Source organism: Eublepharis macularius, chromosome 15, assembly GCF_028583425.1.
Source record: "Eublepharis macularius isolate TG4126 chromosome 15, MPM_Emac_v1.0, whole genome shotgun sequence".
Taxonomy (NCBI): domain Eukaryota; kingdom Metazoa; phylum Chordata; class Lepidosauria; order Squamata; family Eublepharidae; genus Eublepharis; species Eublepharis macularius.
Window position 1 is genome coordinate 29,527,043 of NC_072804.1, and position 27,971 is coordinate 29,555,013.

A 27,971-nucleotide genomic window follows, 5' to 3' on the forward strand; every position below is an offset into this window, starting at 1 on the left:
GTAAAGGTAAAGGTAGTCCCCTGTGCATGCACTGAGTCATTACTGACCCATGGGGGGACGTTGCATCACGACGTTTTCTTGGCAGACTTTTTGTTACGGCTTGGTTTGCCATTGCCTTCCCCAGTCATCTACACTTTACCCCCAAGAAACTGGGTACTCATTTTACCAACCTCGGAAGGATGGCAGGCTGAGTCAACCTTGAGCCAGCTTCTGCCAGGTCGTGAACAGAGCTTGGGCTGCAGTACTGCTGCTTACCACTCTGCACCACAGAGCCAAAACAATAGAGTCTGGATAAAAGGGGTGGCCTTGAGCGCTGTGTCTGGCTAAACCCATGTGCACACTACCCTATCCCTGGTGAAAGTAAGCCACATGATGTAAGGGTTAGAGTGTCGCAGGATCTGTGAGACCCAGATTTGAATCCCCACTCTTCCACAGAAACCCGATGAGTGACTTCTGTAATTCCAGAGGAGTCGCCATATTCGTCCATTCTTGAAAAACAAAAGAGAACTCCAGTGGCATGGTAAAGACTAGCAGCATTTATTCCAGTATGAGTTTTCGTGAATTAGAATTCACTTCCTCAGAAGTGAGCTCTTCCTCAGAAGTGAGCTCATAACATACTGGAATAAACGTTGTTAAGTGTTTACCGAGCCACTGGACTTCTCTTTTGTTTTGGGTGACTTTGGGCCAGTCACTGTCTCTTAGCCTAACCTACCCCACAGGGCTGTTTTTTTAAATAGATATTTTAATTTTATTATTGATAGTTGGGGGAATACAGAATAAGAAGAGTAGGGGAAGGAAATACAAAGTTACATAATTCAAATACATTGCACCATTCAGTCAAATATATTTTCTTACTATCTTTTTGTAATCCATAGGTCAGCTTATTATTACAATTTTTCCATTCATTTTTAGCATTGTCCATAAAGATCTTCAACTTAACTCGGAATTAAGTTCCTTCAAAGTTCTTTGTATCCAATCGTTAAAAAGGGTCCCAAATATCATCATATATCATACTATATCTTTCAATAAACTGGATAGTTTATCCATTTCTGCTGTATCGAGTATTCTTTCGATCAGATTTTCTTGTGTTGGGATATCTGTTGTTTTCCAAAATAGGGCTGTTTTTGTGAGGATAAAATGGACAGTGGAAACTGGCCTGAACTCCATTGAGGAAGGTTGAAATTAAAAGGCTACAAAAATAAAGGAAGTGCAGGGCTCTTAGCTTAGCTATGGCAAGGAATGTTCTCCATTTGCCTGATACCATCACTCTACACGCCAGTTCACGTATCATATGAGAAATGCACTGTCCGCACATACAGCATCATTAACAGCAGCGAACAGTGGACTGACGTAAGTTGTTGGTCCGTCTACAACAGTCGCTCATCTTTAACACAGAAAGTCCCTCGTTTCCCCTGAGGAAATTGCTGTCTCTGCCAAGGACACTTTATTAAATGTCTGTCAACATGGCTTTGGGGGGTTCAATTCCCTAAAGGTTAAATTTCCCATTTGTGTGGGTGGATGCATCTGGCCTCAACTGAACCTGTGGGCAAATACGTACACATAGAAAAGCACTAAGACACCATGCATTGCCAACTCTAACAACTCCCGAGCTGTCTCAGATCTTACTTACAGCTTGAAATTAATAGGTGCCCAGTCTTTACTAAAGTAACAACTGGATTCTTGGCTTTTTAAATCAGTAGGACTTTGCAGAGTAAATGAATACAGCTAGTAGGGCTTTCCCTGAAAGGCAAGGGCAATTGTAAAATTACCCCAGCATGAGAAAAGGGGTATTATAAGTGGAGCTACAGGCGGGCAGAGATGGCTTTAAAGGGGGAACAGACAGATTCATGATCCAACAATAGCTACTAATCAAAGTGAGCCTCCACTTCTAGGAGGACAGGGAGAGGGGTCCTTGACCGCAGTTCCCTATTTGCTGACTCCTGTGAGCAGGGCTTTTTTTCTGGGAAAAGAAGTGGTGGAACTCAGTGGGTTGCCCTCCGAGAAAATGGTCGCATGGCTGGTGGCCCCGCCCCGATCTCCAGACAGAGGGGAGTTTAGATTGCCCTCTGTGCCAGCAGTGCAGAGGGCAATCTCAACTCCCCTCTGTCTGGCGTTCAGGGGGCAGGGCCACCAGCCATGTGACCATTTTCAAGAGGTGCCAGAACTCCGTTCCACCCCTTTCCCGCTGGAAAAAAGCCCTGCCTGTATGAAACCTGATGCTGGACTCATGGACCAATGGTCTAATCTAGCAGGGCACCTGGGATGTTCCTGTCCCTGTTTTCACCAGTGAAATAAAGTGTTTCCACATGTACACTTTCAAAACCTGGAGCTGTATGTTTTCTTAACGATGAACACAAACTGCAAGCACAAACCACTTCCTTTCTAAGGCAGATACTGAGTTCTGCGCAGGCATCCAATCGGACAACACTTTAGAACTTGAAATTTCAGCATTGAAGGGCACCTTTGAGAGGATTTGACAACTAAAAAAAAAAGAACTTAAACGTGATTTATGAACTTGGAAGACAGCGAGTTTCAAGAGGCAGCTTGTTACAGCTCAATACTTTTATAATTGTGTCTCCACCCCACCCCCTCTCAAATGCAATATGAATTATTATTTGGATAAGCAGCCACGCATTCTGGGAACTTGCTTGAACTTCCCTGCCCAAACAGTTTGGAATCCTACTCTCTTCCCTTCCCCCAGGGCTGCTGGGGTTCGAGGCTGGACTGTTGGGCTACAAGCCCTGGGTTCAAATCTCCACTCTGCCCCCAAGTTCCCGCCTAGCTCCCTTTCTCGCTCCCGGCTGGGGCGACCTCTCATCTCACATCCCACGCCCAGAAAGTTCAGGTGTGTTATGGCAACACAACACAACTGTGTTAGTAGGAGTGGCACAACGTCCCACCCCATTGGCCAGGATGCAAGCCCCGTCTTGGCGAGGGTGAAGAAGCCCTGCCCAGCCCAGCCCAGGAATGCATGCCTTCCCGCTCGCCAAGCAGGGCAAACTTTCCTTTTTCTGGCTTGCTCACCTTTGCCAAACTGTGCCCGGCTGGATTAGCCCCGGATCGGAAGCCCGACCCCCTTTCCCGGCGGCAGAAGCCCCCTCGCCGCCCTCCGGCCCCAGCCCAGCCCCCTCGCCGCCCTCCTGCCCCCGGCTCACCTGTCAGCCACGCCGCCACCATCTTGGGCGTCCACGTCGAGACGGGCTCCATGGCCGCGCTGCCTCCCTTCGGAAGAGCCGCGCTGGCTCCTCCAAGGCGATCGCAGGCGAAACTCCGACCGCGCCTGCAGCTTCCCCACAGGTAACTCCCAGCGAGCCTTCTGGTTGGCCCGCCCGCTTGCCGCTCAGCGCCTAAGCCCGCCCTCTCGCATCACAGGTGTTCCCAAAACGCCCCTGGCTGGTCCCCGGCGGGGCGTGTGACGGGCTCCCCGCTAAAGCAGCTCTCCTGGCGGGACATGCCGCCTCCTGGCCCGCAGACCGAGGGGACGGCGCTTTTTCTTTTTCTCGCCGCCTCCACCTGGCTGTTCAAGTGTCATTCGTCACTTCTAGCTTGGCCAGGAGTCTGTTCACTTGCCATTCAAGTGTCATTCGTCACTTCTAGCTTGGCCCTGATTCAACAGGATACCACACAAACCAGTTTCGACGCCTCGTCCAACTTCCTTCCAGGCCCGGCCGGTTGATCGCACTGAAGCTAGGCGAGCAAAAGGCAGGCGGCGGCTCTAGGCATGCATCCCCAGGAATTGGGTCCGGCCTTCACATGTGCGAGGGAAGAGGGGTGGCAGAGGCCCGAGAGGATGGGCCGGGCTCTGCCACTTCAAACTGTAGCTGGGGAGCAGTGCGTGTGTGCACCTCCCAGGACGTCCCTGGCTTTTCTCTAGTCTTTCCGCAGCCTGCTTTGCTATGAAGTTCTGGAAAAATCACAGCAAAACCTGGAGGGCTGCAGTGTGGGTGGAAAAGTTTGGATTTTCCCAGTCCAACCAACAGAACAGGCATCGCACCTGCCTCTGTCACAGCCACATCACTGCCACCGTCAGGGTGGTGGCTTTTTTAAAAGTATAATGAAACTTTAGAAGTAAGTTCCTATCCTGTTTTGTTGGGATGCCTTTCCCTTTATATCTCTCCAACAAAATGTTCTAGTGACTTACTTTTTGAAAAACAAATGAAAGCTGGGTATTTACAGAAAATGATGCACTGGTGGTAGTAACATTATATTAATGTAACAATATTAATTTGCCATTTTTAAAAAAAACTGGAAAAACTCTGATAGGTAGGGGAGTTGGGTGGGGGAGTTGCCCTCTGCCTGGGAACAGGAGCAAGGAAATTACAGGGAAACCAACCCTGCTGGCTGCCCTGTATCAGCAGACATAGCAGCAATGGGGAAATTACACAAGCCTGCCCCCCTGAAGAAAGTATAAAACAGAGAAGCAGCCTGCCCAGAGGTGGCCTAAAACAAATACAGCATGTGGCCATAGGACACTTCAGTGCCTCTTTTCCATTTTTCAGCTTTTGAGTACCTTAAACAAAGGATCTGTAGTCTATTTCATGACTTTGAGGTGTGATATGCATTCAGGATTTATCCCTGTTGTACAAGACAGTCAGTTTAAACACTTTATATACACACAGACTGTACGTAAAGTTTCTAATGAGTCCGACCATGGGTCGGTCTCGTCGACTCTGACTGGCAGCAGATCTGTCTTTTGCGTCACCTCCTACCTGATCCTTTTAACTAGTGATGCTGTTAACAGCTCTGTGAGAGGCTAGTGTGATTGTAAACGGCAGTCTATTGAAACATTCCCACGACTGATTTCCCTTGATCTGTAAATGGAAGAGTAGTTCGGTTTTGGGCAGGTGCCCGCTGGGATAGTAAAAGAGCCTTGGAACATGCCACGCTAAGTGGCTTTGGCAGGGCTGGGGGGGTTCTCTCCGCTCACCTACACATATGGTCGTTGCTGCCTCAGCCCCGATCCAAGCTGAGTAGGCCCCACAGCGTGGCCAGCACTGAGGGAACACCTTGGCTCTATCGCTTCCTGGCTGCAAGTGGGCTCCAGGAACTTTCTTGGTAAGTTCAGGGCTACTCCACCCCGGGTGGTTGAGGCTCTCCGCCTGTTTTCATATTGTCCATGAAGATAAGGGTAAGAACTGAGCCCATAAAAAGAGGCGGCTGTTCTACCAGCATGCATTACCTGCTCTGCCCCCGTATTGACTTAAGCAATGCTACTGCAGAGAACATAATGAAGTCAGTCATACCATCAGACACTCATTCACCTGCTTCTCCTCCCAACACGGAATAATATATCATCACCTGCCGATATGCCTTTCCACTTTCAGCAGAGGATGAACAAGTCAGTCTCTATGCAAGAGAATAAAAGAGAAGCATGTGACATTTAAAACTTTTGAAAAACAGAAGTGAGAACACTTCAGAGAAGCAGCTGCCAACCTCAAACTTTACCCTCTTTTAAGAGCAAAAACTTCCTAAGGAAGATTCGGGGGGGGGGCTCTCCTTCTTTGGAGGTTTTGAAGCAGAGGCTAGAGGGCCATCTGACAGCAATGCTGATTCTGGGAACCGAGGCAGATCATGAGAGGGAGGGCAGGAAGGGTTACATCAGTGCTTAGTTCTTGTGGCCCCTTCTTACATGCCCAGGGTGAGGCCAATTGCAACCTTGGGGTCAGGTAGCAATTTTCCCCAGGCCAGTTTGGCTAGGGATCCTGACAGTGTTTTGCCATCTTCTTGGCATGGAGTAAGGGTCACTGAGTGTGTGTGTATCGGGGGGGGGAGGTATTTGTGAATTTCCGGCATTGTGCAGGGGGTTGGACTAGATGACCCTAGAGGTCCCTTCCAACCCTATGATTCTTGGCATTATTGAACTAGAATATGTCAGCAAATTCATCAAGGCATTTGTCAAGATCAGGGCTTTCTTTCTCGTTACAGGCATTACATTATAATAGCAATGCTAGGACAATTATGTTATTGGCAGGCGCTGCTGTGAACAGTCACTGATCTCATCAGGTAGACATGTGAACCGTCCATAAACATGTCACAGCCATACAACACCTCTTGCATTGCTGTGGCTCAGTGGCATAGAATCTGCTTTGCATGCAGAAGGTTCCTGGTTTAATCTCTAGCATCTTCAATTATGAGCAGGGCTTTTTTTCAGCTGGAATGTGGTAGAACGGAGTTCCAGCACCTCTTGAAAATGGTCACATGACCAGTGCCCCCCTCCTGATCTCCAGACAGAGAGGAGTATAGATTGCCCTCTGCGCCAGCGGAGGAACACCTTTACCTGACACCCTGGACTAGAGATCTGCTGCTAGTCAGAGGAGACAAGATAGACCATGAAAGACCATTGGTCTGACTCAGTGTAACACTACTTCAAGTGTTATTTGCTTTTTAATTTGCTGTTCACATTTTCTTCTGTGCTTATGTGTATGGCTATATGGAGAGGGTGGAATTAGCATAACATCATCTGAAAAATTCATCTGTATTTAGCACCAGCATTGATGCAGCAGTATCTTAAAATTTTATGGCTAAAAATTTAAAGACCCAGCAGAAAAATAGCATTGGATTTGCTTGCATATGTGAATCCTCTTTTCACTTTGCTTCATCTGAAATAAAAATGACACACACTCCTTGCCGGAGCTAAGAGTCACTGGGGGAGCAGAAGGGGACAATTTTATCTGAGAAATAGCAGAAGGGAGAAGGTTTAACCCCCTCCTCTCCCGTACCACAATTCAAATTGAAATCAGGCCCTCCTGCATCTGATTTTAAATCAAACAAAATATGCTGGGAACTTTAATCATATATCTCTCCACTTCACTTCTTGTCCAGTGAAGCCCTGAAACTTTCACAGCAAGTAAATTGTCAATTATTAATCAATGCATTATTCTATGCTACAGGTTAAGAAGAAGAGCTTTACCTATAATAAGCACTAGAGGGAGCCATAACAGCTGCTAAACAATGCCAGTGGTATTGTATAGTTTTCAGGTAGGTAGCAGTGTGAGAGCCAGGCTACAAGTGACGCCTGACACAGGTTGGACACTTGTCAGCTTCCCTCAAGTTTTGATGGGAAATGTAGGCATCCTGGTCTTGCAGCTGTAATGGAGAGCCAAGCTGTAAAATCAGGATGCCTACATTTCCCATCAAAACTTGAGGGAAGCTGACAAGAGTCCAACCTGTGTAAGGCGTCACTTGTGGCTTGGCTCTTAGTCTGCAGTAAAAAGAGCAAGATTCAGGTCCAGTAGTACCTTAAAGACCAGGGTATGCACTTTTCAGAGTTAATGAAGTTCCCTTCATTGTCGGATTGCCTTTACCAGCTCTGATTGGTTAGTCAACTAGCCTTTCCTCAGGTGGGTGGTCTAGTTATATCCAGATTAGATTACTGCAATGGCTGTATATGGAGAGGCCTTTGAGAAGTGTTCAGAAACTTCCATTGGTGCAGAATGCTACAGCTTGTATGTGAACTCAAGCAGGGCCGGATCTAGGGTTGCAGGCGCCCGGGGCAACCCTAGTCCGGCCTCGCGCGCGTGCACAGCACACGCACGCTCCCAGCGCGGCGTGATGATGTCATTTTGGTGACGTCATCAAGCGGGGTGCCAGAGGCAGCGTGTGGGGCTGGGAAGCCGCTCGCGCCATTCGCTTCTCCGCAGGCGAATGGCACAGGCGTCCTCGCAGCCCCCCTGCGCTGCCTTTCGCCTGCCCCGCAGGACAGGGGGCGGCCGGCTTGCCACGCGCCCCCTGTCCTGCAGGGCAGGTAAAAGGCAGTGAGAGGGGCTGCGAGGCTGCCCATGCTACTGCCTGTGCGCTCCGGCAGGTGGCAGCTGCTCCTGGCGCCCCCTCCCTGGTGGCGCCGGGGGCAGACTACCCCCCCTGCCCCCCTCAATCTGGCCTTGAACTCAAGTGGGTGATGGTGACCATATCACTCCAGTCTTGGCCTGTCTACGTTGGCTCGCAATCTGTTTCTGGATACAATTCAAGGTGCTGTTGCTGACTTTTACAGCCCTGTATTGTTTGGGACCAACATACCTGAAGGGCGGCCTGCTCCCTTACGAACCTACCTGACCACTATGGTCATCTTCAGCGGCCCTGCTTTGTGTGCCCCCTGCCTTCTGAGAGTAGGCTGGTGGCAACCTAGGGCAGGCGTTATCCGTTGTGACTCCAAAACTCTGGCACTGTCTCCCCAGGAAGACTCGTCTGTCCCCTTCTGTTGCTGTCTTCCATCAGCAAGTGAAGACTTTTTTATTTTGTTTGGCCTTCCCTCAGTGATCGTTCCACTTCCTGTCCAATGTTTTAACTGTTGTTTAAGTTTTTGTATGTATTTTACAAACTAGTTTTAATTGTTTTAATCGTGTGTTTTTGTTTATTTTTAAAAGTTTTAAGATGTGATTTTATGATATATGGTTTTACTTTGTTAGCCACCTTGGTGGCCCTTATGAGGTCAGAAAGGAAGAGTATATATTCTGCAAAATTAAGAAATAACAGGGGACTTATTTGGCTTCTGTGCATCTGCTGGTGGATCTTGTGCAGCACTTGGCTTCCGGGAAGGAACATCATCGCACTAGGCTAAGGATCCCATTCCCCCCGGTGGGGGTGGGGGTGTGCCCCACTCCCAACTTTTGCTCCCCACCACCACTTACCTGAACAACAGGGAGAAAGGCGAGGAGTGGGCCTCCCAGGTGTGCCCCCAAATCAGGCCTGTTTGGGGCCCAAATCGTCCTGCTGTGAAGCGCGGGAGTATTCTCAGGACAGCGTGATGTCCTCAGTGATCACTTTTACCTCATGACTTTACCAAATCTTACTCCTCAATATTGCCCTTTCTTTGTAGACCTGTTATTTACACCTTTTATATACCTCTGGGAAACTTTAACACAGCATACCACTGTTGTTTCTCTACAGTCCTCCAGCAGGGCTGTTCTTAGTAAGACCTCCCATCAAAATCTCAGATCAGGTGAGAGTCTGAACCTTTGTTGAGCCATTCACACGACAGTAGGAGGCACGTGGCTTTCTGTTATGAGGGGAACGCAAAACAGACTTTGTGCTAGACATGCTAGGCAGTCGAGGAAATCTTTGCTTTGTTTATTTGCTCCGAGAATGCAGCTCACAAATGCATGTGACAACAGTAACAATACTCAAAGCAGCAGACAGCATTAAATTAAAAACACATTATCAAAATCAAGCCATTACATCCAGATGGCAGAATGAAACAAGGAGAATTCAGTAGTACAATAAAAAATACCGCAGTAATCAGGCCACATAGCGATAGAAAACTAAGGCATTAAAATCATCCCAACTATTAAAGATGCCTGTGTAAATAAACATCAAGATTCAAGTCTAGTGGCACTATAAGGAGCAACAAGATTTTCGAGGTATAAACTTTTGAGAGAGATTTTGTATCTGATAAAGGGAGATTTGACTCTTGAAAGTTTATACCTCAAAAATCTTGTTGGTCTCTAAGGTGCCACTGGCCTCGAATCCTGCTGTTCTACTGCAGACCAACATGGCTACCCACCTGAAATTGTGTAAATGAAACATTTTCAATTGGCACCTAAAACTTCATAGGCTCAGTGCCAGGCGTTATTTGTTCATATGCCTTTCCCCCCCCCCTTTTGTGTCAAAAATTTCAGTCTTATAGAGAGTCTTTCAGTCTTATAGAGAGATTTGTGCAACATAATTTTTTTCTTACTCTTTTACCATGGCAAAGGAAAGAATCAAGAAGCCCACACTGCTTTTCATTTGCTTACAACATATTTTATGACTCCTGAAATCTAGAAATGAATGCCATTTTTGTTTCTTTCTCAAATCCACATTCAAAGATTCTTGCATGTCTGGCTTATAACTCATCTGGTTTGGGTACCATCGTCTGTTGGATAATCGTACATGGAGGCCTGCCTGAAATCTCAGCTTTCTTACAGTGGAAACTGGTAGGATGCCACACAAAATGGACCAAGCTTTTCTTCCCCAGCCCCCCCAAGCCCCACCTCCCTTTCGGCGCATGTTTTGCGTGCACTCAGTAGATCGAGCAGCAAGCCCTGATCTCTTGTGACAGCTGCTCCCGGGGCTGGCTGTGGTGAGGATCGTCATCCAACAGTACTGGGAGGAGGATGATATTAAGAGCTTCATAACAGTTGCTGGGTAGTCCTGCTGAAATGTGCACAGGAGCTCAAAGTCTGGAATCCGGTGAGTACTATGTATGCTTCTGCCTACCCTCTTAGCACCTGGAGGAAGAATTGAATGGAAGGTAAGGAGAGGAGGGTGGAACGATGAAGACTCTTGAGCGTAATGGCAGATTTAACAAGGCATTCCACTACAGCGAGCTTCGTCCTCCAAGCCAATGCTAAATTGAGATGTGGGAAATCGCCTACTAGGGCAACTGAAAACGATCACATCCGTTTGACTCCAAAACAATTACCCATATAGTTGTTGTCTGGCATTGAGGTGGATTCCTCAGAAAGGGTCAACAATTTCTCAAGATTCAGAGACACTCCCTTTGCCCGAGATTAAGGGCTGCTGAATGCTATCTCCTGCCACCGTGAGTGTGTTCCAACAATCTCCTTCTTCTCACAGCCTGAATCATCCTAAATAACTGGACAAAGCACCAAGGAAAGTGATCGAAGGGAGGGAATAAAAGCAAGGGAAATCATCTTCACATCTCCTCTTCTGTGCTATGATCTTCCGCCTTAGGCGTTTAACCCCAGGGTACTTCCGCCTGCTGCAGGTAAGAATATTTCCTACCCTCCCTGGGTAGCCGACTGGACAAGAGGTTCTGTCTGGTCTGTATGTTCTTGAGTCTGCAGTCTTGCCGGATGCTGTATCCAAAGTGGTGTATTCAGTAGTGGGTGTTGTGTTGTAGGCAAGGCTTTTTTTCTGGGAAAAGAGGTGGTGGATCTCTCTATTATCACATGTGCATGTGTGAAGTGCACACGCGCCTCTGGAAACACACGATGATATCACTTCCAGGAAGTGACATCAATTCCGGAAATGACCTTGCTTCCCGAAAGTGACCTCACTTCCCGGCTGTAAGGTCATCATGCAGGGCGCAGGGCGCAGCAGGCGGCCCGGGAGAAGCTCCACCTAGGGTGCTGGGGGTGGGGCCACCAGTCACATGAGCTTTTTTCAGAGGTGCCGGATCTCAGATCTGGGGAGATCCTGCTGAAAAAAAGCCCTTGTAGGACGCATGTCACAGGAAAAAAAGTCAAAAAAGAATAATCATGTATTCAACTGGGGCCGTTTCCAGATGGCTTACCTGCACCCGGGACGTCACGCCACGTTTCAGATCGTGCCGGGGAAAACGCGAAATATCACGTTTTCTCACACGAGTTTTGCACGATGTCACGCAAAACTCGCGCAAGAAAACGCGATATTTCACATTTTCCCCGGCACGATCCGAAATGTGGCGCGATGTCCCGGGTGCAGGTAAGCTGTCTGGAAACGGCCCATGTTCACAATCACGTTCACTGTTAAATCTCTTGGTTACGCCAGGCTACAGGGCAATGTAATTCATTGCTGCTATAATCGACATGCCTGCACTGAGTATTTATCCCGATGACAAGGTTCAGACATAACCAACCATGCATAAATCAGCCAGGAGATTGTTGGGAATGGACTGCATGCTGTCTCCCAGCCCCGTGCACCCAACCATCTGTTCCAACCATAGAACCCCAAAGAGTGTGGGTCACATGTAATGACAAAATGGTTTGGATGCTATTAAACCATTTTGCTAACTGCTCCTTCCTCTGGGGCAAGAGTCGTGTTCTGTTGGAATGAGACATCTTGATGCTGTTATCAGTTGAACGGGTTAATAGAATCCCTCCCAAAGGTCTGTCACAGAAGCTTTTATTTTGGTCCTTGTGTGCAAGTGGAAGAAGTGCCTGAGCCCACAGATTCCCTTCCCTGCCTCCAGCCCTGGCTCAGGCTCCCTCACATAATGTCACATCATGTTATTTGCTCTTTTGACCCAACCATGCCATTGGGTCCCAACCAAGGAAGAAATAAATTGTTGAGCCTTTCACAGGGAAAGGTGCTTCATTCAATAGTTAAAAGGCACATTGTATGAAGAAACTGGTGCAGTTCTCCTCTGCCCCAGAAAATTTGAATCCTGTATCCAAAATTGTATATGCCTGCGAAGACTGTGTACGGTAAAAACCTGCTCTGTCTACTGTTGCTCAAATGCATGCCTTTGTCTGATTTTGGAGCAGGTTAACTAGAGAACAATGGAGAAACCTTTCCCAGGCACAGCCCTGTATGCTTTCAGATCACTCCCTACTGATAAGCATTTTGTTTGTCGCTCAGCCTATGCAGGTTTCCTTGGCATTCAGTCCCACCAGGGTTCAATTCAGGCAAAGTATCCCCCTTTCACACCAGTAGCTGCCGCTGCCGGTTGAGTCAGAACCGAGACTGTTGGAGATCTCAGTTTGGGGCCAGGTGCAATTTGGCACAACATGCTGCATGTGCTGACAATACTGATGACAAGGAAAAACAAATTGAGGTATGTTTTGACAGTTCTCAAAACAGGTCAGAAAGAAAAGGAAAGATCACCTTGAGCAGGACTCTGGACTGGAAGCAATATGCTTTTTCTAAGTGTGTGTGTTATGTGCTGTCAAGTCGCCTCCGACCTATGGCGACCCTATGAAGGAAAGAAGTCCTTCATTAACAGACTTGCTCAGATCCTGCAAACTGGAGGATGTGGCTTCTTTTATTGAGTCCAGCCATCTCGTTTTAGGTCTTCCTCTTTTCCTACTGCCTTCTGCTTTTTCTAGCATTATTGACTTTTCCAGAGAATCTTGTCTTCTCATGATGTGATCAAAGTCCAATAGCCTTAGTTTCAGGGCTTTTTTTCTGGGGAAAGAGGTGGTGGAACTCAGTGGGTTGCCCTCGGAGAAAATGGTCACATGGCTGGTGGCCCCGCCCCCCTGATCTCCAAACACGCCGCTTGGCGGCGTGGAGGGCAATCTCAACTCCCCTCTGTCTGGAGATCAGGGGGCGGGGCCACCCGCCATGTGACCATTTTCAAGAGGTGCCGGAACTCCGTTCCCCCGCGTTCCTGCTGAAAAAAAGCCCTGCTTAGTTTTATCATTTTAGCTTCTAGGGAGAATTCAGGCTTGATTTGATCTAGTCTAGTACATACACATTTTCTAAGTAAGTATCTGCTAAGGATAGTACAATCCAGGTGCATTATAGAAAAAACTACCTATGTTTAAGTTACATCTTATCTTGGCTTTGAGTCTCCCCGCAGCCTACCTTTACAGCCCAAAGGGACTGGAAAACCGTCCTTTCCAAAAAATCAAACCCAGATTGGCTGGACCAGACAGCAGAATTCTGCCCTTAATAGCAGATTTCCTAGTTTTCTTGTGTGCAAATAATATGTATATCTTAGGTTATCAGAGACTGATATGTACCTGCAGTCTTTTTGGCTAATTGCAAGGATCCCCCTAAGTCCAAGACTGCAAACATGCCCACCATATAGAGCAGCTATTCTCCCAGAGCTTTTTGCAGTGGTTCCCTTCTGAAGCTGAGTGATTCTGCATTCGTTGGATAATGCACTTCCAATCCTCTTTATAGATCGTTTGGAACGGATTTTTTTGTGTGCGGAACAAAAAATCCACGTCAAACGATTGATAAAGTGCATTGAAAGTGCATTATCCAACGTGTGCGGAATCAGCCGCTATCAGGAAGAAGGGTCAAAGGCCAATCAAGCAGACTCCCTCGGTTTCTGAGCAGATCTACCCACTGAGCTATAGCTCAGCTTCAACAAAACCCAAGTTACACATCCTTAATTGCCTTTTTAAAAAGTGGGACTTACTTCTGAGGAAACATGCATAGGATGAGGCTGCTAAATGTTTAAAGTTCACTGTTCAAGGAAAGGCAGCTTCATTTTAACAGAATATGAAGCACGGCATTTTTTAAACATGAAGGCCAGCTCAAGACATTTTTGTGGAAAATTTAAAATCCTGCCTCCCCCGATCAAATTCAATGTGAGAGACTGTCCTGGCCAGGCCACACTGAAATGCATGGAACCTAGGCTTACCGACCTCTAGGTGAGTTCTTGAGATCTCCCAGAGTTACAACTGGATTTCGGCTGGTTTTAAATCTTTGCAAATTTGCATTTATAGCTCCTGTTATTGACATGTCCTCGAAATTGACTGTACACTCTGTAATCTGTCTTGAGTCTTGGTGAGAAAGGCAGACTATATATAACGTAAATAAACTGATATCTAGACAACAGAGATCAGTTCCCCTGGAGAAAATGGCAGCTTCGGAGGGGAGATTCTATCGCATATAGTCCGTATCCCTACCAAAGCATCTCTCTGAGCTATTTCTTATGAACTTCCTTCCCTCCCCAAACCCTGTTCTCCCCAGGCACTGCCCCCAAATCTCCAGGAATTTCCAATGCTGTGTTTCCATTCTATAATAATAATAACATTCAATTTATATACCGCCCTTCAGGGCAACTTAATTCCCACTCAGAGTGGTTTACAATGTCATTATTATCCCCACAACAAAAAACCCTGTGAGGTGGGTATGGCTGAGAGAGCTCCAGAGAGCTGTGACTAGCCTAAAGTCACCCAGCTGGCTTCAAGTGGAGGAGTGGGGAATCAAACCTGGCTCTCCAGATTAGAGTCCCGCGCTCTTAACCACTACATCAAACTGGTATCTCTTCTGGCACCCCCAAAACCTGCCACTCAGGGCAGTTGTTTCATTGTACGGCTGCCTGCTTCTTGTAGGGTAGAAGACATTTGAGAGGGAAAGGGCCCAAGTTCCACAATAGAAGAACATGTCTTGTCTTTTCCCCCCTATCAATGCTAAAAGAAGCTGGGGGGGGCTGCTTTTGAATGGAAAAATTATTCAGGGGAAGATTTAATCCCCTCTGTCCCTAGAGCCATGGCTCTGATTTATTTCTCCCGCTTCCTTACGCATATTTTTCAGGGAAGTCAGATCACTGATCCTAACATCAAACAATAGGGGAGAAAAACTGCATTTCTACCCCCCCACCCCCCAGTTACGAAAATGGCCTTAATCACCTGATATCTAATGCCAGTGGGCAGGAAGTCTACCTATGAAGCCCACCCAAACACACCACCTGTCCCGTGCGACTGTTTCATTCCAAATACATGTGAACAACCCTGGAAGGCGGTGGTGGTGGTTGTCACGCACAGCACCAACCAGCACGTTCATGTGCCCTGATAGAGCATGCAATGAGCTGTCTAACTTAGTGCTCCAGGCGCCTTCTGCCAAGGACTGGGCACAGCGTATACAGCCACGTGAGATGATGCTGATTCATTCCCGCTGTGCCATTGAACTCCACACATGCACTCACTGATAACCAGGACACCCAAACACAGAGGTCTTGGCACTAACCACCTGCCAGTATTTGCAAAAGAATGTAGAATGGACATAAATCTGATACAAAAAAATCACAACATTCAAAAACCAGTGGGAGAACATGTTGATCTTCCAGGACATTCCATTGCTGATCTAAGAGTAGTTCTTAAGCAGAGAAACTTCAAAGGAAAATTATAACCAGAGAGTGCTGAAACGGAGTTTATTTGCAAATTTGGAACAATGGATCCCCCAGAGTTGAAGCTAGATATAGGACTTTTCTCACATTACAGATGCTAATTTTCTGCACTTTGCACCCCTGCTCTATCAAGCTTATCACAACACAATTTATAGCTAGTTTCCTGACACTCTAATTTACAATATTCCTCCCACCCTCTGCATGGATTATAAAGACCTTTTTCCACACCTTGTATCTAATGAAGGGAGCTTTGACTCTCGAAAGCTCATACCTTGGAAATCTAGTTGGTCTTAAGGTGCTACTGGACCCGGATTTTGGTCCCTGGGGAAGTACTATTCTTCTGTTGTCTTTGGGGAGATGGTGGAGAATGCCTTTCACAAATTGTTAGCATGTACACACGTGCAACCCAGCTCTTAGCCTCCCTCCCCCATCTCTAGAAGTTAAATCTCAGAGGGTAGGGACCAAATGCATCTTATCTGTGGTGTATGTTTGAGCATTCACGAACATGGCCAGCAAATGCCACGGTGCCGCTTTCCTTCCATCTCCCCTATAACTACTTGTTCAACCAGTAAAAATTGGTGTACGTTTATCAATTACAGATGTTCGATGGCAAATAGCAATGCCCATGGTGAAATTATTCAATAGTGCATTCCCTCCCTAGCTTACATCCTCATCCCGGTTCCCTAAACATCCCTCTACCCAGTTCTACATCAATGTAACATTTTCCCTTCTATCCAGAATAAATAGAAGAAAACAGGTTCAAGTTTTCCAAATTAATTTCAACTGCATAACTTGGAATTAGCTGACTATGGAATTCCAGGTTACTTGTTCTCAGAGCCTTTGAAATATGTCTGCCCCATGTAACAAGTCCCTAGTCTCTTAGATCTGTGTAGAAATAAGATTCACATTTAGATCTAGAAAGAGATCTGAATGAAGAAACTGGAAGTCTGGAGGAGGGGGTGTCACCTGCAAGGCAAGTCCTCTGAACCCCAAGAAACCCCTGCACCAAACCCCACTGCTATGGCAGCCCTCCCCCCGAACAGAAGGATACTGACGTACCATACAGGGCCGTTGCAAAGAATACTGCCATTATGCATAGCACTTTGAGTATTCTGAAAGCACCCTACATTGGCTGGGATGCCAGGTGGGGATGTGCAAAAGGCGAGGAACGCAGAAGATTCTGCCGCTGTATTCCCAGGCTCTGAGCAGGCAATGTTTAATGCACCAAACAGCACAACACAAGGTGTGGTGCTTGGTTTGTTTGCCAGCTGAAATGCAGAACAAACACAGGGAGACACCTTTCCCTGAAGGGATTATTTCAGTTCCAGGGCCAGTAAAGCCCTGAAGATAAAGAGTTCAGAGAAAGTGAGAGAGATCGGGTTGTCATCAAGGAATTTCTTCTGTTCACTCTGTGCTCCGGCATTTTTATCATCCATGCATTTTTGCAAGCAGAAAGGCGGTCTTTCGTGCTCAGAATACATCCTGAGTTAATTACGCACTGGAATTCTTTGCCTTGGATAATATGGATCACTTTGGCATTGCCCGTGCAGCCCGTGTATTCTACTACAACAATTCTCTGAAGTAGACTCAGCTGAAAGTAACCTGCTCATGGCCAAGTAGGGGATTTGAGTATAGCTCAATTGTATAGCCCTGCTCTCACTCTGCTCTCACTCTCAAGTTACACCCATTCCACCATCCTGCTTTTCCATTGCAATAGATAATCATAGCAGCTATGATTATGGCCTAATTAGAAGGATCTTGAGTAGTGGATAGAGCAGTAGATTTACAGTATAATCCTAAACAGAGCTAAGCCCATTGATTTCAATGGCGTTAGAAGGATGTAACTGTGCAATCCAATGTAGTTACTCCAGTCTAAGCCTGTTGAACTCAACCCCTTTAACACAAATTTCTTCTCTGCTCTCACGGTTGCCATACGGCTGTGTGGCCAACCACAGGAGCTAGTGCCAACCACAGAATATTGGGAGATCCCAAACCAAGTGTCCTCCTGTGATGAAGACAGCTGTTTCTGGATGGGAGATCCCTGCAGATGAAAAGGCGATACTTTGTAGTGGCTTCTAAAGTGCTTTCTACTTCAGGGGGAAACCTAGGACTGGCTGTTTGCTTTGAGGAAGAAGGAAGCAGGTGGTACCACGAAGCACATTGGTAGGTGCAAGAGTGGAGATCCCTGTTCTAAGGATTTGCTTTACCTTTCCAATTCACAGATGCAATTGGCCAGTGAATCTAAATCAGAACCTCAAGACCGGCTGGTGAACCATCTGGCGCTGCTGTTGGCCATTATGGGACTGAGCCTGTCCTACTACAGCGCCCGGCAAATGACCGAAGAGGTTAAACCACAACCAGATCCATGATGCTTGGCTTCCAGGAAGGAGCAATCGAAGGCAAACAAGGTGGCAGCAGGGCAGACAGACAAGAGGCAAGGGTGGGACTCTTGACTTCGGCTGTGTGGCACAGGAGATACCCATCAAGTATACTTAGCATGTGCTTGTTTGGGTTACTCACACTAGGATTCCTGTTGTCCTTTCTTGTTCTGTAGCAGGTCACAGGTTTCCCCATCCTGTGTAAGCCTCGGTCTCTTCTCCCAGATTTTCACTTAAAGGATACCCCTATCCGTTTCCCAGACATGCTTCACTCTAGTACAATGGGGATCACCGGCCGCAGGGTTTCACACCTCCTCCTTGGTCTTTTCCTGATCTAGACTAACTGCCAGTATATGGCTGCAGAGGAAGAGAACTGGGGAATTGACTGTCCCGGGCAGGTAAGCATCCCCTCTGGGTGATTGGGTAGAGACACTTTTTGTACGCTGCAAGGGCACAGGGTCATTTTTTGTCAACTTGGATCAAATATCCACAATATAAAGGGCAGGAGGAAGGCCGGCTGGTTATCTTTTGCAAATTTAAGTCACAGAGCTGACTGTGTCCAGAACCCATCAGCCAAGAGCCCCCCAAATAAAAATTCTTAAAGGTTTTTCTGTGCGACAAGACTGAAAACAGAGAATGGATTTCAATAGAGAGCTTCAGCAGTACTTTTGTGACATCAGGATGAGGCCCAACAGGTAAAGGGACAATGAACTAGTTGCTCCATCCGTGGAAGCAGAGACTCCCTGGGCATGGCGCATGGGTCCTCTTAGCCTCGAAGCAGCAGCAGATCTGCAGAGTCTCTTGGGGGTCGTTGCCTTAAAGGTTTCCCAGAGAGAAGGGGGATTCTGGAGGGCCGTGCCCACCTTTCATAGAACTGCCTCTTTTGTCCATTTTTGACAAGATACGGGCAGTGACCGGAAGATGGAGCAAGGGAAGGCTGCTGGAATGCACTGCATCAATGGTAATTGCTTTTATTACAGACGGCTGAGTCTATTCGCCGCTCATTCCCTCGCAGTCAGCCAAAAGCAGTGGATTATGGGAGGGTGGAAGCTGCCGACTGCATGTTATGTAACAGCACATGTGGCGAGACAGCTGTGACCTACATCATGGCTTTTAAGCCTGCGATTAGAAAGGCAAGGGGGATTTAAAAAAAAAGAAAGCTGGTGTTCTTCCAGTTTAAAAACAGGTCGGTTGTTTGGGAAGAGTGCAAGGGTGGGATGATCCTCTTATAAGGGGGGGGAAGCAAGTTCGTTGTACCCTCTCTAGGGGACTTTAGGTCAATTTACTCAAGCCTTCAAAGCAAATTCTGCACCTGAACCTTCACAGATGAGCAAGGCGGCTAGATAAGGAAGGCCCTAGGAGCAAACATCCATCCATCCCACCCCACCTGAAGCCAGTAACGCTGGGTGAATTGTGTTGCACTACATACAATAAAGCTGATTTTAAAATCTTTGCCTGTGTCGCTGTGGCTACCTAGGGGCTGTTTTCTACAGGTCAACCAGGAAGATTCAAAATGCTGAACACTGTAATTTCCTGGGGGCAAATCCAAATAAATACTGCTTGTAGAATTTAGGATGGTTTCTAGACACTGTCATAGAAAGATTCTGCTATATACTGTGGAGGGGGGAGCAAGACTGCAGATACACTGCAATTTCCCAGCAGGGCTGTTTACAGCAGTCTTCAAATCAATTCAGTTGTGTGTTTCAGTCATTTTGTCTGCACAGATTTGCTTGCAGATATTGAAGAGATAAAAGCACACCATTTTTTGATATGTCTATTAACATTGCAAGAAGGGGCCATCTCAGAAGCAGCTCTCTCTCCGGAGTGACAGAGAATCTGCCGCTTTTGTGATGAAATCTGCCACCTACTATTTTTGCCAGTGCTTATGTTAAAAATAAATCTTTGCTGATATTGGGAGAAAAAAAATGTTGCCTGAACAATCCTGGCACTTTTTAAATCAAAAGATTTTAAAATCAGCTGAATGTCACAAGCCTTGCTTAAAAGCAAGATTCGAGTCAAAGCTTTGTACCTCATTGAGGGAGCTTTGACTATTGAAAGCTTGTAGCTTGGAAATCTAATTAGGTTCTTAAGGTGCTACTGGACTCAAATCTTGCAGTACTACTGCAGACCAACACGGCTACCTACCTGAAACTAACAGCCTTGCTTAAATATCTTCTTCTTAGAAATGCTTAATTTTGGCCAACTGCACCCACCATTTTTAGTGTGTAGTGTAACAAAGAGAAAGAGAGCCTATTCTACTTCTAAACTGGCAGAAGGAATAGGGGCTGTGGGTGGTCCCAGTTTAATATGGAATGATTGCACGGCAAAGTCTTGGGCTCTAATGTTTGACCTCTCAGGTCCTGTAGTTTAACTCAAAGTGGCCCTCCCCTGGAATAGATCCTTCTTAAAGGAAGAATATGGTAAAATATTGGCAAATCTTGCATGCATTCAGGGGGGGACACTCTCACCCTTTGGGCACCAGAAACTCCATCCAAGTCCATTTCAGCAGCAGCTCTTTTCCCCTTTGGAAAAAAAATGCTATCCGTAACAATGGCAGCCGGACAGTTAAGGCCAAAAGGGGGGAGGGGGAGGGTAAGGCATGCAACTGATTTTGTATGCACAAAAATTGATAAGCATTCTTGTGTAAAATGGGCTCTCTTTCTCTTACCTCAGAATAAACCCTATTGGTTACACTGGAATTTATTTCTGAGTAACCACAACTAGGACTGGGCTGTTAATCTACTTCCTTCCAAAGGCCTTTGTAAAGAGGCTTAACCACTGCTGAATCATTGCAACAAAGTGCTTGGTTCAGCAGCCATTCGCAGCCAAGTGGAGGGATACATATGACCAGCACTAACAAAGGATTTGCTCTATTCCCGATATGCCATTCCTGGGATCTAAGAAGTGAAACAACAGTTTCCCCATTCAACAGGCGTGCAAGACACAATATATACTCGTAACTGGCTACCACGCTTGTATTTTTTTTACTTCATTTATGCCCCACTTGTCTCCCCAAAGGGGAACCAAGGTGGCCTACATAATTCTCCTCTGCCCCATTTTTTCCCAAGAATTCTGTGATGTGGGTTAGGCCGAGAGTGTATGACTGGCCCAAGGTCAACCAGGAGGCTCCCATGGCAGAGTGGGGAACTGAACGTGGTTTCCCCAGATCCTAGTCCTACACTCTAACCACAACAGCACGTTGGCTCTCCATGAGTATGGTAATTGTTAGGAAGCTTCCATGCGACAGCGAGAGTTGAAAATTAGTTCACGTACATTTCAGCCTCAAAATGGAAATCAGGAAGAATACCCCCCAAACAGATTTGCCTTAAGAGTTTTATTTTCCACAGCCTCCAACCCAGCTGACTGGGTTGGGGCAGAAACGGAAGTTTGTTTAATGCAGATGATTTATCACACTTTCTAGGCACACGATCAGGATAGTTAAAGATGATTAGAAGTCCCCCTCTCTCATTTTTTTATCATGCAAGCTTAATGCATCAAGTGGGGGATTCTAACACATACTAGCTATTCTAAGCATAGAACTAGGACACCTATTGCTAAGCAACCCATTCCAAACAAGACCTTGTGTGCCTGACGTTAGCCACTCACTTTCTCGCCCTTGAAAAAAGCGTCCATTAGTGCATTCAAAGAAATCAGCAAAGCCCAAATTCATTCAGCAAACAGATGCCTCTTTTATTAAAAAGGACTCACTAAAGAGATGGAAAAGGTCACACACCCAGCAAAACAATGAAAATCCACAGCAATCTGTTCATAATAGCTGTTTTTTTAAAGAAGCAATTAGCTACATAATGAGGTTCTTAGGACAACAGGGCACTTGCTCGCCCTCTCAGACCTCCTGCTGAACTCTGAGCACCGCCAAAGAGAATCAGCCACAGCAGTCTTCCCACAGCAAGAAATCCCAGGAGATGCTGCTCTCCTTTCTGCTGGGGTTTAATGTCTCAGTTCCACTATCCTCTCCCCCCTCATGTCCGTTACCACCAACGCTCCCATTGTCTTAAGTTATCCAAAGGATTTTCGAGTGGCCAAGCCTCATTTGGTTCTGTCGATGCTGCTACCGTCCTCAGTTGGATTCCTCCATCTCGTCGAGGGGCTGTGTGTGGATTTCAACTGTTTTGGGAGGAATATAGGATCCCATCCCGGCGGCTCTCTCAGCCTCCTCCTGGGTATATGGCTCTTCACTCAGCTGCTTCAGCCTAAACAAAAAAGAGAGCCCAGTCAGTTCTGTTAAAGGAGTGAGTGATCTCCCTTTAAGCTGAGCTACTTAAAAGGGTCAAAAGAGCACACGTGTGCTGTGACTTCTATGTTATTACTGCTCAGCTCAATTTGTTACTCCAGACAACCTCCCTTTCCATGTCCTGCTAGCAGCAGCATCATCATCATCAACAACAACATTAACATTTCTAACCCGCCCTTTCTGCAAGCGGGCTCAGGGCAAGGTACAACAGTTATAAAAATACAATAAAATATTAAACAATTCATAAAACAACAGTTCATATTAACTATCACTCTTCATGGCACCCAAATGAGGCCTTGGCACTCAACAGGAAAATGAAGACTGAAGCTGTGCATGAGAGTTTGCAATTTTGTGGCTGGTTTATGAGCTTCCCAAACCAAGCAATGAAGCCAAGTGTCGGTTCTGGAATTTTGAGAAAGGGCAGCTGGCTCTACGTAACTACAGTGATCCATGCAACGGTCACCTCCAGATTAGATTACTGTAACTTGATCTACGCAGGGCTTCCCCTGAGTCTGACCCAGGAATTACAGCAGGTCCAGAATGCTGCTGCGTGTGTCCTGATGGGGTACACCATACAGGGCACCTATTACTTTGATCATGCAGCAGGTGCGCTGGCTCCCCATGGAGTTCCAGATCAGGTTCAAGGTTTAGGTTTTAAATGGACTGGGAACAGCATACCTGAGGGACTGCCTCTCCCCATATGTGCACTTAGATCGACAGATAAACATCTTCTGGTGGTCCATGGCCCCAGGGAGGCCCAGCTGGCTTTGACCAGGGCCCGGGCCTTTTCAGTCCTGGCCCCGACCTGGTGGAACTCTCTGTCAGAAGATACCTGGGCCTGCCAAGACCTTACATCTTTTCAGCAGGCCTGTAAGACAGAGATCCACCAGGAATATAGTTGAGGCCAGTCTTGGATCGTCTAGAAATGCCTCCCTACTGGTCTCCCGTCGGTGGGGGGGACCTATATAACCATCTGCCCCCTCACATATGAAGTCACAGTGATGACATCAATTTGTACTCCCTCTCCCCCATTTATGCTTACGGTTAGGGATGAGTGGAGGGGGCTGCCCTCTTGGGATCTCGAATGTACGTGTATTGATAATTCTTACTTTTTAATGTACTTAAATGCTTTTATCCTTTGTACTATTTATATTTCTGTAACCCACCCTGAGCCCACTTGTGGGGAGGGTGGGCTAGAAATTAAATAAATAATAATAATAATAATAATAATGTGCCTGCCATGGGATGCAAGGCTAATAACAAAGTGGTGGAGGTTCCACAAAACACTGAGAGGGACCAAGGGGCCTCCTACAATAGAAGCAGCCTTTTGTGACTGGATGCTCTCTGCAGGCATCAAGGCTACGCCTTCGAGACTTTTTTGAAGGAGTAAAATGAAAACTCGAACTGACTCTCTGTGAGATGCTGTTTGGAGTCCATCTCCAATGACAGAGGAGGATTTGCTTCCTGCATGGCCACAGGCAGAAGATGCCCCCCCCCCGCCACCCCAGACATGAGAAAACCTGTGCTAATGGCTGAGCTGAGAGTATATGGATGTCATGGTTGCAATGGCCTATCTGGGACAAGCACAGTGTTCTGCTAGTCAGTCAGCTGGTAAGGAGCAACCTGAAGCTCCCTTTCTAACTGCTGCATTCAAGATCTTTTCGACTTTATCCACAAGACTGAAGACGCTATGCTGCTCTCTTTTCGGTACAAAGCTAAAAGATTTCTGTTCATCCAAGGGTGACCTTTCCAGCGGAAACTGGTATTTTAAGCTGCTCAATGGTCTCTGGTTTTGTGCTGGGTTTTTAATACCAGGTTTTAACTAGTAACTTTGAATGTTTTATGTTATTATGTTTTGTAGGCTGCCCAGGGCATGTTACCTGAAGAAGCAGCATAAACATTTTTTAATGTTTCCATTTTCCAAATAAATAAGTAAGAAGACTGTAGGTGCCAGGAAAAACACTGTCGGGCACCATGATCACTCCAAGGCTGTAGGATCACTTGAACTGAGCCATGCCATCAAGCACATGGCAGGAGCTGCAGACAAGTAACAGTTCTTAAGAAGAATCATTATTTACAATAAGGTAAGAAGGACTGGGTTGAATAACAAAGAAATGGGCTAGGGGAGGCTAAATTGGATTCTGTCTAAGCTAAAAGAGTCATACATTTGAGCTACCAAAGTCAGATCAACAGCCCATAAAATTTTGGGGGTGGGTTTAGGTTCCCTCTATAACAGGACAATCCTGGCCTACCCAATAGGGCTTTCGTACCAATTGCTGAGATGATGTATGCAAAGCATTTTGTGTATCTAATATTTGTCTAATTCCAGATGGGTAGGCTGTAGCAGCCAAATAACGCAGGAGTCCAATGGCACCTTAGGGACTAAACTATATTTTATTGCAGCATAAGCTTTGGCGAGTTAAAGCTCACTCCATCAGATACATGAAGTGTACATGCATTAGGCTGATGCATTTATATTAAACGTTGAAAACAATGGAACATGGGGGGGGGGGAATTCTGGCCTCTCTTTGTAACAACTTCCCAACTTCTGTCATTCACATGTTGCTCACTAATTAAAAAATATGATTTAATTTCTAAGGTACTACTGCTTTTATATTTGTATAGTGCTTTGCTCCCATTATAAAAGATGTTGTCCATAATTCACAAATGGTGGACTGAGACCTCCCAGGAGATTGCAGGAGCCTATTGGATGGATCTGAGGCAGGTGAGTGCTAAAACCACCTTAAAGAGGTGGGTTTGCTTAGTAAATCACAGGACCCCTCTCCCCCATATCTTCCACTGGTCCACTATAAAAGATGACCATGTCCTCCTTCTCATTTCAAATGCACACACCATCACAATTTCCTGGAGAGCTGATCTCAGGGGATGGGCTTAATAACGTAAGGAATTAATAGTACCTTCTTTTGTGAACCTTAGATTTGAAGTGATCCTTCAAGCTTTTCAAATCGACAAAGTATCGCCTGTTAGAGGATAAAGAGAGAAAAAACAGAGCATTTTGAATTTGAGGTTCCCGACCTGAAAATGCCAAGTTCGCCCTTAAAGTCAGGACATGCTCCATTTGTATGTTCAATGCTCATCTGTGATTAACGCAAAGATACGCATGTGTGAAATGCCGCGCAGATCAAACACTATAGACTGAGTGATCAATTCACTTCACCTCAATTCAAACACAATATGTGTCTACAGTAATAATAACTGAGCAGTAATAATACCGCTCTTCTAGACAGATTAATGCCCCACTCAGAGGAATGAACAAAGTCAGAGTTGTTGTTATCCCCACAATACAACCGGGGAGCTGGGGCTGAAAGGACTGGCTTACCAAAGGCCACCTACTAGCTCATGGCAGTAGTGGAATTTGAACTAGTAGAGTGCTAGCAGAGTGCTGATTCGCAACCCAACCACTTAACCACAGACTTAAGAACTCCTATTTCATCGTTATGACTATGACATTGGGAGTCAATCAGGAATACACTAGTACCAACTTTTAAGGACAGGTGCTAATGCTAATCAGGTTTCCCGTTAAACCAGAATTTGTCTGCCAAGATCTGAAACAAAGGCCTGAAGATGCTCATGAGGCAGCACAGTGTTAACGATGGTTAAGGCTGACATCAGTAACTCTCACCACCTCAGTTAAAACAGGAAGGGAGAATTTACTGCAGGAAGGAGGCATCCTTCAGGATCCGGCAGCCTGCTCCTAATCTCTTAAGCACAGCTGAACTTCAAGGCCCAACACAGTAGCTTTCACTGGCAGATGGTGCCATCCTAAGCAGAGTTACACCTTTGTAAATCCATGGCAGTCAATGCTCTTAGAAGGGTGTACCTCTGTTTAGGATGGCACTGTCAGGTGCAGAGACAGGAGCCAGCATGGTATAGTGGTTAAGACATTTGGACTAGAATCCGGGATACCCAGGTTCACATTTCAAATCCACACTCTGCCATGGAAGGCTGGGGACAGTCTCTGTCTCTTTGCCTCTCTGATCACATAGATGATTGCTGTGAGGATGAAAGGGGGCAGGGGTTGGATGTTATAAGATACTTCAGGCCCCCCTTTGGGGAGAAAAACAGGGCACACATTTCTACTGAGATAAACAAGAACATACATGCCATGGACCAGCCTTTGAACAGGAGGCCTCTGATACTTGGGACTGATTAAGCTAAGCCTGAAGATAATTTATAAATGAGGGGTGGGGGCTGTGCTGCGCTAAAGTATATGATGGAGCTCAGGTCAAATCATCACAAAGGCAACAGTTTCCGTCCATTACACAATGTGAGGGTGACCCTGTAGCAATGGAGACACAATGGGGGCAATCTTAAACAAGTTTACTCAGAAGTAACTCCCATGTTATTCAGCAGGGCTAACTCCCAGGAAAGTACCCTTAAGACTGGCATTATGATATCCCACTCCAGTATGCCAATGAACTAAAATTCTTAACAGCTCCTGGTTGGCTGCATACTTTCTTTCTAACAAGAGATTAAAATCTTCACTACAGCCCCTTCCCAAAACTGCACTGAACGATTTTAAAAGCCACAGACAATTCAGACTGCAAACAAAAGAATAGTCTCTTCACTTCTAACTAGTGAAATACGTCCGAGCCAGGTCTCTGCTGCAACAATACACCTATGTTCTTATCCAGATGCAGACACACAAAGTAAATGGCTACTGCAAAGGGATCTGGGCAGCTAACACGGTCCCAATGATATCAGGCAGTACAGCAACAAAGATTCGACACATACATGGTGTGAGATAATAGCTCATGATAGACCATCCACTTTGCACGCAAAAATCTCAGGTCTCAACATCTCCAGTTAAAAGGATCCAACGGCAAGTGATATGAAAGCTCGCTACCTGAGATTCTAGACAGCAACTGCCAGTCACAGTAGGCAATACTGATTCAGTACGGGGCAGGTTCAATTGCGAATGCCTGTAAGAAAACATCAGCTTTGCATGCAGAACATCCCAGGGCAGCTCCAAATAAAAAGATCAGGCAGCAGGCAATATTAAAGATCGCTGCCTGCGATCCTGCATAAGGGCCGCCAGCCAGCGTAGACAAGGCTGACCTTAACTGATCAATGTCCGACTCGGGATAAAGCAGCTTCAAGTGCACGTACGCAGTCTGGCAGATAAGCACAGCTTGCAGCAAAGCCGAATCGAGCTAGACGGCCTCTCAAAGCCAGCACTTAATTGCATGCAGACACAGATTCACTTCCATGCACTCGGGCATTCCCTTTAACAACGTAAAACGGAGCACGCAAAACTGCAAGGGGGCGGAGGCATCTGGGACGATCACAGACACGCATGCGCAGCTGAGCACGCACTCAGGGGGAGACATTGCCCCCTCCCTCCCCCGCCTTCCCTTTACGCACGCGCAGTGCAGGCAGTAATGCTGGGCGCTTCCGGGCAATTCGGCGTCCGGCTCTTGGCGCAGCAGCTTTGCCGCGTTCTCCGGCAGCAGGTCCTGGTGGATCTGGTCCAGGTCGCGGCGCCGCCGCTTCGCCTTCCACTGCCGGGCTAAAGAGTGAGCCTTGTGCGAGCCCGTTTGACGCGAGCGGCTCGGAGCCATGACCGGTCCCTCACGCGAATGGAGGACAAGGGAATCACTTCCGCTTCCGCCGGTCGTGTGACGTCACAATAAAGCGTCTTCACCCAGCTTTTAATTCGTTATTTGATTTTGTGTTGCTCTTGTTATAATTATGTAATAATCGTTTGATATGAGGGTGTTCTTTTATTAATGTGTGATTATTATTATTGTATATATTTATTATTCCCCATTCAATGTTTCCATTGAGTTTTAATGTGTTACTCTAATATAACTAT

The 27,971-nt window shown here is 46.5% G+C and overlaps 2 protein-coding genes across 3 annotated transcripts in view; both read right to left on the bottom strand.

Moving 5' to 3' along the window:
• CNKSR1 (connector enhancer of kinase suppressor of Ras 1) overlaps positions 1 to 3,302 on the bottom strand; it is a 42,126-nt gene extending 38,824 nt beyond the window's left edge. For both annotated transcript variants that reach the window (XM_054999390.1, XM_054999389.1), the window contains exon 1: positions 3,156 to 3,302. In XM_054999390.1, the coding sequence (XP_054855365.1) occupies positions 3,156 to 3,207 (52 nt within the window). In that variant the 5' untranslated portion in view covers positions 3,208 to 3,302. The remainder of the gene's footprint in view (positions 1 to 3,155) is intronic.
• An 18,246-nt stretch (positions 3,303 to 21,548) lies between these two features.
• Positions 21,549 to 27,741, bottom strand: ZNF593 (zinc finger protein 593). The gene is made up of 3 exons (XM_054998693.1): positions 27,521 to 27,741; positions 25,054 to 25,116; positions 21,549 to 22,094 (listed from the first exon to the last, which is right to left on the bottom strand). Exons 1-3 carry the CDS (start codon positions 27,715 to 27,717, stop codon positions 21,962 to 21,964), a joined length of 393 nt encoding a protein of 130 aa, XP_054854668.1. The 5' UTR covers positions 27,718 to 27,741; the 3' UTR covers positions 21,549 to 21,961.
• Between the last annotated feature and the right edge of the window lie 230 nt (positions 27,742 to 27,971).